An 11621-nucleotide genomic window follows, 5' to 3' on the forward strand; every position below is an offset into this window, starting at 1 on the left:
CTTCGGATAAATAAAAAAGTAAAATTAATGCGGGATTCAGGCCCGTACCAGCCGCCAAAACCCGGGGGCACTCGTAATACTAAAACAGTTCAACAAAATCGTTCCGAATTATGCAGCAAAGAAACGACTCATTATAAATTAATTATTAAACCATCGTTTAGCATTTTGAACTTTTCACACACTTTTATATCAATATTTAAAAATTTTGGATTATTTTTATAACTAAGATAAAAGAGATAAGAATATCTTATCGATCACTGTGAACATCTTAGAGCTCCTGAAAAGGCATTGGCGTTTAGAAAACGAAGAGTTAACAGTGGTAGCCAATGATAATGTTAGGGAAAACAACGATTGGTTGTTGCTGCAACCATAAAGCAATATTAAACAGAAATTGCAGCTATTCGGAAAGTCGAGACAACACAGCGAGTTTATTATCTGCTTCCAGAGAAAACATTTAGGCAATTAAAGTCTGGGACAATAAAGGTTTTTTAATTTAACTTTTAATTTTTTTGGTCAATTTTCATCGGGTTCCAGATAAGTTGACTTTCAAAAAGTTGGTACGCATTTGTCAAATAAGATAAATTTTAAATCTTAATTTTTAGATTTTTTAACATTATAAACTAGTTTGTCATGAACATTTTGATGCGTTAGAAATAGTAGTTAGCAATTTCTTAGGCCTTAAGTCCTTTTGATTATTTATTTCCTTGACGATATATTTATGTTTGGTATTAAATTTATGAGGTTGAAATTGATCACGTTGAGTTGGGCTTAAGCTTTTTTATTTCATTGTGAGGGGAATTCTTTTGTAATAGGAACCATGTTTATATCTTAAATGGTTCGAAAGATATACCTTGAATGACTTTGAAGACATATTAAGGTCAATGAAATATTAATCGTCAATTCCCCCCTTAACCTTTTTACACACACTTTGAGTATCATGTCAGACTGCAGTGATCATTGTTCAGGGATATCTCAACTTTCCGTTCCAAAACTTTTGTTTTAATATTATTTTAGGTCGAAGCAATCTAAAATTTTTACTGCATAAAAACCAACTAGATCCATCTTACATAACGGGAAAAGCTTGTTAAAAAAGTTATCGTACATAATTCAAAATTTAAAATTTAATCATTTAAAAGCACGTATAGCAAGTTTTAAACAGGAATATTTAATTTCTCGATATGTGACTGCTGGAAGTGTTTTATTGTTTTATAATGCTTAAAGTTACTGTGGTAGAATGTTTTCTGTGTAATTTAAGTACTGTGTAAAACAATTTTATGAATTTTTCATTCCTGTTAGTAGCAGTCGACTTTGGGACATATATTTCAGCATCTTCGGAGAAGTAAGTAACAATTAATAAATTAATGCATTCAATTATGGACCTTAGAGCTCCAACATGACTATATATCATTAGCGTGTTTCTTAGGGGGGTTCTTAGCCTATCTGATTATTACTATTATTATTTGACATTATTTTATTACAATATTTCTTCGACCATCTTGTGGAGACTCAAGACAAAGACATATAACCCCGAAAACTAAAAACCAGAAAAATGTTCTTATTTTACAAGTCTTTTAAGACTGCATTTTTCAATACAGAGGATGTTTTATGGCATCCGATTAAAAATATTCTTTCTATTATCACCAAAACTAATTTCATTCGTTCAATAAAAAACAATTATTAACCCCAAATTGTAGAAAAGGTCTTTAGTCAAAATGAGCTCAACTGCTTCGTTCCGTATTCAAAAAATAATCAATTACGAAATATCCTTTAATTTGGTAGAAGGTGGAAAATGGGCGAAAAATTTCATAAAGACGTCAGAATATAATCATAAAAGGTTTATAAACTGAGCTAAAATATTGTTATTTCAATCTGCTTTGAGATTTTCTCGTCACTATTAAGTGTTATTTAATTAGAGGGTCAAAGCTGTGCACTTCATAATGGGCATCGTTTCATCTAGGAGCAACAAACACAAAGATAACGCTGCTAGCTTTTAAACACGCTAACGCAGTGTTGTGTGCCAATTTTAATTGGACGAATCTTTACGCTGAACTTTTTACCGAAATTGGCTAGAAATTTTCCGAATTTTCTCCAGCAGGCGCTAAAGCGTCTTACCAATGAAAATGCGTGACTTTTGACGGGTTGCGTTCTCTTTGCATTTCTCTAAGGTTTCATAAGCTTTCTTCTTTCCAAAACTACTAATGAGAAAATTACTTTCCAAATGCGAAGAAGGGAATGCGTTGGACGAAACGTTTAGGTCAATTTCAGCCAACATAACGGTGAACCAATATATTGACATTGTGATGTTGTGGATTGTCAATAGCGTTTGGTGTTATTCAGAGGACAGAAATACATTAGTTACCATCTTATAATAGAGTTATTTCATTCATTAAAATAATTTGCATATTTAGACAGAACTTTATTTGCAACTTTTATAATTGCTGTAAATGTTTCTTACTGAAATTTCAGCATTCCGTTGAAAGAATAATACTTCAAACTAATTAATATTGATCTGTAAATTAGTAATTACTACTAAGTTCCATACTTCTAGTCCAATTGGTTTTCTGAAAAATGCCTTGGCTGATTAAAATGAATGAAAAGAGACTTAAAACGGTTTTAAAATTCACAATTTATTTATTTAAAAAATCCAACGTTTCGGAGGAACTGTTCCTCCTTCTTCGCGGATTTTTACAAGTCTGACAGTATAATGGTAAAACTTTGGGACGAAAAAACATTTATGCGCTTTATACATACATGTATAGTGGCTTCTGTTCTATAGCCGCAAGAGTTTTATCCCGAAGGCGAGTCGACCGTCGAATGGTTATAGGAGCAACGGGCTCGATATCTTCGTTCGCGCGAGGCTACTATTGTCGGAATGGGGGATTCCGCGAGAGGAGGAATTGGTTTGTTGTGTGGTCGAGGGTGAGGACCATATAAACATTTAAAAAGTGGAGAGAACGTGGATAAGTTAGAGGGACCATCGTCACGGTTTAAACATTGCGCAGATTTATTTTTTTAAATTTCGATAGATTCGCGTACATTATTAAAATGAGTTTTATGTAATTTTTTTAAATAAATAAATTGTGAATTTTAAAACCATTTTAAGTCTCTTTTCATTTAGTTTCTGATTAAAATGAAACACTTCGAAGGTTGCATTTGTTTACTTGAATTTCCCGAATTGAGAAAATAAAATGAATAAAATTCATAGTTATCTCACTAGAAGGTCTTGTTTAATGTGATTCCCAATAGGCCCATATTTATCTGAATGTTTACATATTACAATGGAAACCATTTCAGTTACTCGGAAAATTTGTGGAATTACGTTTTAAAACTATATTACAAAGCAACCTGTTCAAAATAGAAATCAGTAACCCACGTGCTGATAATAAAATAATGCCATTTAAATTGAAACTGCCAACAGCACTCAGATTCGATTTGATATACGCTGATTATTTGTGGTTGGACCACTTCAAACATTTTTGGACAAAGTGCTTAATCCAGAAGAGAAGTGTAGGATTAAGGACTTCCTGTAGACAATCAAAACCCTGGGCTCCACTTAAAAATAAACAAAAGTCGCATTCTTATAATTTAGAAATATTTCATTTTAAGTAAGTCTTGTAAGTGATTAAGCGAGGGAGTGAATGAAAAATTCCATATAAATTCCAAAATAAGATGTAGTGTAGTTCTACATATCCTTCGATTTTAACATAAAAGTATTGTTTACAAAAAATGTGTTACGAATTTTTCCACACTATTTTTACCCCTCAATATTTTATCATAATGACCTACGAAACAAATTGAAGTTTTTATAGTTTAGACATTTTATCTAGTGTTTGAACAATTTTCAGATATTCTGGAATTCACAATGACACAACAGGTTTTAAAAATTTCAGCAAGAGAGGTATGCGTGGTTTCATAAGAACTCACTGTTTCGCGCACACGCATAAAAATAAAAACAAGACTTTAATCATTTTAAATTTAGGGTCTTGAAAATGTCCTCTTAAACCAAGCCATGAAGAATCGTGTTTCTCATTATTCTGCAAAAATATTTACTTTGATACAGTATGTGGTTATCCGTTTGGCGAATACAACGTAAGTTACAATTTTAGAGAAATATATAGTAAAACAAAAGATAAGACTTGTATACAATTTAGCAACGTGATATAACTTCCGCAATCACATTCTTTTTTCTAGCGGGTTCAAACGCTAAATATATCGATAAGTAAATATTATGACTAATTTATCAATAAATTATTCATTAATTAGTCAATTAAATTTCGTTTCTAAGAAAAACAGCAAACTTTAAATTGAAATGCCTAAGAAATATTATACAACGCAAACCGTTGGTTCTTAAAGTGGTGGCTTATCAAACTAGATTTTACTAGATATTTTACACTGTCTATGTATTTTATTATGTTTTTATCTTGAAAAACGTAAATAATTTGTTTCCTAACAAATAAACTAATTACGAAATTTTTAAATTTGTTTTTATTTAGGGTAGAGTTTATTGAACCAAAACAAGTCGAGGAATTAATTCGTAAACAAGATTTAGGAGTGACTGACAAAGTAGCCTGGAATTTAGCAAAAGCTCTCAAACATGGGGTATGTATTTCTACTAAAAACAGGAAGAACTTTTTTTTTAAATAAATAAGGTTCAACCAGTGTTTTAGCCCGGGTCCCCTCATCTTAAGATCCTATATTGTGAATACCAGTGAATGAATTCAGAAAAGTAAGATTTTTGGTGCTCAAGCCAAGTTTACAATTTTCCTCGTTTTGTAGGTAATTGACACAATATTTCTCGAATTCTTCATCGAAGAGGTTGATATCTCTAACTACCATTACACTCCGGCCACCTCTCTTCTCGGAGACATTATTCTGACTTGCGTTAAATCAGAAGAAGGTCACTCGGAAGAGTATCTTAGCATTGGAGGTATTTCGAGAAATCTTTGGCTTTTAACGTCGCTCACCGTCTTGATGTTATCCGTATTTGGTGTCCTTTCACGGAGAGAACTCAACAAGTCAAACAATCATTTGAGGCTCTTAAAGAAATTGCTTTCTAAAATTTGGGATTTTCTATTTGATGGTAATTTTAAACCTGTTTAAATCAAAAACACAGTTCTACTTAACTTAATTGTTACTTAAGTGTGCTTACGCCAAATCCTTCGAACAAATGTTTCAGAAAACAAGTTGGCAAGCCAAAATATAGGGTTTAGCTTTATTATCCCTTTTCATTATGGACTTATCTACTTATTCACCAATTTTTCATCCTGTACAATGCAGTCCATAGGTGGTTCCTTTTAACTTAACATTACGTATATAATAATCTCCACCACTCTCCCCCTATTCGGATTTCCGTTGCTATGCAACTAGTTTTGAAATTTTTAATATTTAGGCTTAGTTTCTCTATTCGGTGTTATAGTCACAAGCCAGATTTCCCGCACGGTGCTGACGAGTCCCAAATAGGACGAAACCGGTCTACCGTTGGATTTTCTGGCTATTTTATTTTATTTTATTTTATTTTATTTCATTTTATTTAATTTAATTATTCACTCGAAGATCTATTTGGTCCGAGTTTCGCGTTTTCATCCGCTCGAAGACCTATCGGTACGAGCTATTAGTAAGTTTTTAAATGTCTTCAAATTTGTTTAGGGTTTAGCTTTATTATCCCTTTTCATTATGGACTTATCTACTTATTCACCAATTTTTCATCCAAGCCAAAATATACCTCTCCTCGGAAGAGTTTTTAATTTTCAATGAAGCGTAACTTTATCCGTGGTTCTGCGGTAGAACGCTAACCTGTCGTGCAAGAGGGCTCGGGTTCGAATCCCGACCGTTTAAAAAATTATACTACGCCCAATGACAAAAAGAGGTCGCTTTTGGAAAAACCTTTTCCCTGATTCTAAGAAACTGCGTACGCAGTGATTACCCTTTGCCCCGAAAATACGAACGCGTTCGCAGGCCTGACAGACAGACACGGTGGTTGTATAACCCCCTTCTAGGGTACAAAGTCCCCTCGGATAAGTAAAAATTAATTTTGTAGCATACTTATGAGCTCTGACGATCTAATCAAATAAAGAATGAAGTATTTAATTTACTTTTAGGTCATAAATTAAAGAAATCATCGACTTCCAGGATTGTAATAGGCAGTTGGCTACTCAGTTCATCCATCTTTTTAATTTGGTATACGAGTTTCATAACGGAAGAATTAATTATTTCAAATTCCGATTACATAGACGATGTCGATGATCTTTTGCGAAATTTAGAAATGAGACCTATACTAAAAAGCAACTCGAAGATAGATCTTATTACAGGAGTAAGTTACATCGTCAATTTTGTGCATTCATTCTTCAAAAGAGTATGTTATGCTTTCAATTATTAAGCTAAGCGTGATTATGTCAAAAGCGATAATTTCTATATTTTAATTTTAAGTGATTATGTCGAAAGGATTATTTTTATATTTTAATCTAACGTCAGTCATCCACAAAAGTTGATAACTTAATCATGAAATATTTTAACAAAGGAAATAAAAAGAACTTAAAAATAACCAAAGTATGTTTTTGCCACTAATTACGACTAAACGAAACAGGGTTATACGCACTCATTATAATGCAGCCATCGGAACTGCCATAAATAGAAGTAAAATTGAGAAAAGCTACCGTTGAGGCGCGCAATACACGTTTGCGCTGGCTCTATGGAGACTAGGGTTCCAATCGTGAGACTTGGTTACTCAGCAAAAACGAGTGATGGGGTAGGAATTAAGAAAACACAGTGATTACCTTCCACTAATCGAATTTCAACATCGAAGACAGTATTGCAAATGTTTGAGAGACTAATTCCATCTATTTTCTTAAATTTTGACTATGTAAGTTTGGGAATTGTTTATAATAGAAACTTTTTCGTTTCCCCCAATTCTCTTGTTGCCCTAACCAATTAATGATGGTTAATCCAGCCCTTTGCCTTGCGTATTTTCCTTGCTGATTATTATAACATTCAGGTGGTGGTACTTTTTTAACTAATTAACGCGCAATTAAGAATTCGTGAACGAAATACTTAGTTAAATTCTTGTAGAACACGATCATAGCTATTAAAAAGTTCTAAGATCTGAAACCAAAATGTTTATTCTTGTTAATATTACGGCGAAGGAGGGGCAGCTATTAATGTAAAATTAAATGACACATTAATAATATTCATATAATGAGGCAAAAATTAAAAGCATTTTCAGTCTGCAAATAAGTTTCACAGTGATTTCCACGACCAGTGTGTGTAGACACGGGGAAATTTAGAAATAGATAGCCTCCCCACACAAGGTTTAAGATAAGACATTGCTTAATACACTCGCAGGAAATCAAGAAATACTCTTAAAGGCCCACACCGGCGTTGGAGTTTTTGTTTAGCGCCAACTAAAATAACATGGGATTCACTCTGCGTATGCTGGTAAACTGTGTGAAGCCTGGAAATTGTTGGCTTATGTCTAAACCATGTACGAGAGTTAAACTATAGAATACTCTTTATTATTAATAATATATATATATTTACCAAATATTACAAGGCATGGCAAACAACTAAACTTTCTCTAGAAGAGAGAATATACAAGATGTGACTGGTTAGGTCGGAGTCCGTAACCAAGGGGAAGTAATCCATTGTCCCGACGTCCCTTATATAGCAGGCCCCTCGGATGACGCTACCGGTCTCCAACCTAATTGGCTGGAGAAGTAAGCCCGCCAAGAAATCTTGCGGACTCACTGTGGTGCAATAGTAAGCGGCACCGGTAACTTTACCCCGCTCTTAACCCTTCGGGTCAGAGGTCGCCACTTTCGGAGAATTCCGAAGGTGGACGGCGCGAGCGAGGATGAGTCATCCCTACCTTCCCGCGCAGCGTTGGCCCAAAACAACGAGATAACTCTCTGAGTAAAGGGAAAGACTGTTAGGGACAAAGCCTACATTTGCGGATGCAAATGCGGGCTTTACAACTGTTTCTTCATTGGTGCTCTGAGCGTTAGTCAATTGGGAAAATTGAACTAAATTTTGAATGCCGTTGTGGACCTTTAATATTTGTCTCTTCTTAGCCGTAAAATACTTATTAAAAAATAAGCAAATTATGCAAACATTATATTAAAATGCAATTATCATTAGTGAAAAAGGGAAATTTACGAATAGGAAAAACAAATAGCGTCTTAATGACGAACCAAAGGGGGCGTTGCGATGGTTTTCGGTACTTCCCTTCATGTCGACCCAGCTTCGTAAAAAACTCCTGTTCCTTTCTTTGTTTGGAACTCTTTGTATGATCTGACATTTCTTCCGAACTGCTCTAAATTGATTTTATTTCCGACACTAGCGTGAAAAGGATTACTTTCTCCAGATTAATGAAACTTAGAACTTCCGATGGTTCATAAAATATAATTTTAAATTGAATAATAAAAAGTCAAGAGGGGTCACGATGCCAATAAAACTTTTCAAATTAATATTTGCCAGCGCTTTTAAAAAAATATATAAAAATAATCTTAAACGGAAATTCTCGACCAAAACGAGTCTAGATGGCGTAGCGGCACTAGCTTCTCCGATGTTGCGTCTAGGCTGCTACAGACCAATAAAAATGGTATAAGAACGTTTCTTCTTAAATAATGTTATCAAAATATAAGCCACCGTGGTAAAAATTATATTAAAATGCAAGAACCATTATTTATAATGTCAAACTAACGAATGATAACGAGGAAAAACTAATAGCGTCTGCTTTAGCCGCTACCTATCTAGCTTTCAATAGCGAACCAAAGGGGGCGCAGCGATAGTTTTTCGTTACGAATATACTTAAGCATCTAAAATTGAGAAACGGCAGGCGCATGAAAAATTAATAAAAATTTATTTTAAAACCAAAGGTTAGGTGAAAAAAATCCCAGACAGACTACTGGCCAAGAATAAACAAGCTTTTTTCAGTTAGGAGAACTGTGTTTGTACAAGCTTTTGTTGATTTGTTTAATTAAACCATTTAAAATTATTTATTTTTCGTTTTTCAGAACAATGACTCAAAGTGGAAAAACGATTTTCTAAAAAAAAAGGAAAAACAAGGAATAGTTTTCGATTTATTTGAAAAGAGCGAAGAAAGTAAAAATGTGTTCGTCGATGGCAAAGGAGCTTTGTTCTGGGAATCAGATTACCGATACTACCCCATTTCATTCGTGGACAACTGGCTTAAGGAAAGAAAGATGAAAGTGTACGAAGGAAAAAAGACCTTTGAATATCACTCTCTTCACTTTTTTTTCAACAAGAAAATTGAAAGGAAACTTATTGAAATTTTAGACCAACGGTAAGAAATTTAAATTTCTAAAATGACGTAAGTAATAATTTTTTTGAATTCCATTAGTTAGGTTTTCTAATGCTTGAAAATGAGTTGAACATATCTTTTAAACCCAAAAACATGAAACATATCACGCGTTTATTACTTCATCTGTTAACGTGTTATTTACTTGCAATCCTTTTTTTTACATGTAGTTCAATATTTTAAAGACCAATTTGGAAGAAATAAATAAATAATGTATCAATAGAGAACACGATAAATATTTGAAGAATGATCTTTTCGATCTTCACTATGGAATACGTAACTTCTAAAACGTCCATAGAGAAAAAGGTTTATTTTGGAAGACGTTTCCCAAACGAAGTTGCTTGCTTGATTATACCTTACCACGTTGTGAAATTAACATATAGAACAAAGTTAACAGAGATACACTTAAGGAAATTTAAATTACTTTCGCAGCCCACGATATTGTGCAAATCCCAAATTTCTGAAATTTTAAAGTTTTTGCCAATATTTTAATTTTCTAGAGTTCTGTGGTACAAGGAGACTAATCAAGAAGAGCTGAGATTTCGTAAACTTAAATTCAATCAAAGGCAACTCTGGGTGTCAGAAGACAGTTCTTTAAAAGCAGATGCGAAACCTTCAACACTGAAATTCCTGTCACGCGTGTTTAGTCTGTACATCTGGGGAATAGCCGCGTCTCTTTTGGCTCTCACGCTCGAGGTTGTCATTGATTTTAAGCAGCCTCGTATACCGGGTGCAGTAGGGGACCCTCAAAGACGAGTTCGAAACTTATCAATAATTACTGCGACTTCTAAAAACTCGATCGTAAGAGACAAAAAACAAAAACTAGCTAAGAAAACGATTCTCGTTCGAAATCTGGTGTTGGAAAAAAGCCATTACACCGAGACGTTAACAACTGAATATTACGGGTAAAATTGGGATTCATGACTTAACAACTACAGGCTAGAATTTCCGTATGGCCATCCAAAAGAAAAGTTCTGAAGACGGGAAGGCAAGACACTCATTCGATTAATTTTCTTTAAATAAGTGAAACTCATAATTTTAAAAGCGAGTTACGTAAACACAAATTTAGCATTTGGTCAAATTAAATAAAAAAAATAATTTGAAATTAAACATTTCACATAACTTAAAAAGCACTAATTTTTTATTAATTTTATGAATGATAATATTTCTCGTGATTAAACCAAAAAAATCATATCGCGGACTGAGGCTGCAAAACTAGTTTATATGATACAATACACTAAGAATGATCAAATTCGAAATAAATTACTATAGTTAAAAACAATTCCTAACGTAAGCACGGTAAAGCTACAAAAATAAACTTCACCTTTAAACTAGTATTTATAAATCTAACGAAGATACCTCACAAAAGATGTTGGTATTTGTAATTTTTTAAATGTTTTAATGAATATTGCTTGTTCACTAGTAAAATACAATTCATTTTATCTAATTTTTTTGATTTGACAACATACTAGTTTGCCAAGTAATTATTAACTTTATTCAATTACAGTAAAATAAACGAGACAGTTGAGTTGGCACTTCGTCATGGGTCAAAGTTCACACCTGAAACCGTATATTTTAGAACATACACCAAAGCTTTAAATCTATGCAATTTTACTTTCAGGCCATAATTAAATAGATTTGTAATTGCAGGGTAATAGTCTTTGCAAAAGGTTTATTTAGGGTTAATGCACTTTTAAAATCTGAATCCTTAAAACCTTTATGGGTTAAAAAAATTTACTTCACGGAAAACTTTCTTATTTTGGAAAATTATATGTAATTTTTGGAATATCATCACGTTGAACTTATTTTCAATAGTACTTTCATTTTATATCAAACTCACCTTTAAATATTATGAAGATTTCATTAAAAATTGCATTTCTTTCTCAATAAAGCGTTTAGGGACCCTATTATCCACTCTCCACTATTAGTTTAAACTGAGTTGTAACGATCTTGTCATGATGTTACTCTTTAAATCTTAGAATAATTATTAAACTAACGATTGATTTAACCAAATTCATAAGAAAAAGATAATCCTCAGAAAAACCAAAATTTGGAGCATAAACCGTTTGTTGAGGACGCCTTCAGCAAAGCTTTTGGCGACCAGAAATGTTAGTCATTTCCAAAAAAGCTGCTACCATTTAGACTAGTACAGGTAAGATTAGTAAAAATAGTTATTAATAAATGGAGTTATTTAGTATTTGAATTAATCGGCCATTTTAGAATATAAGGTATTATTTACACTAATTTTATCCAATGTCAACGACCTTTAAGCTAATACTAGGAAAAAAAGGAACATTTTGCTTATTTA

General features: G+C 33.0%; 1 protein-coding gene across 1 annotated transcript; it reads left to right on the top strand.

The window, feature by feature from the left end:
- Nucleotides 1–3862: 3862 nt before the first annotated feature.
- On the top strand, nucleotides 3863–10546 carry LOC149957325 (uncharacterized). The gene is made up of 7 exons (XM_090166969.1): nucleotides 3863–3898; nucleotides 3980–4089; nucleotides 4494–4599; nucleotides 4777–5080; nucleotides 6099–6310; nucleotides 9009–9298; nucleotides 9814–10546. Exons 1-7 carry the CDS (start codon nucleotides 3863–3865, stop codon nucleotides 10220–10222), a joined length of 1467 nt encoding a protein of 488 aa, XP_090023095.1. The 3' UTR covers nucleotides 10223–10546.
- Nucleotides 10547–11621: the final 1075 nt, after the last annotated feature.

The sequence above is a fragment of the Leiobunum rupestre genome, chromosome 2 (assembly GCF_980474605.1).
Source record: "Leiobunum rupestre chromosome 2, qqLeiRupe1.1.hap1, whole genome shotgun sequence".
Lineage (NCBI taxonomy): Eukaryota > Metazoa > Arthropoda > Arachnida > Opiliones > Sclerosomatidae > Leiobunum > Leiobunum rupestre.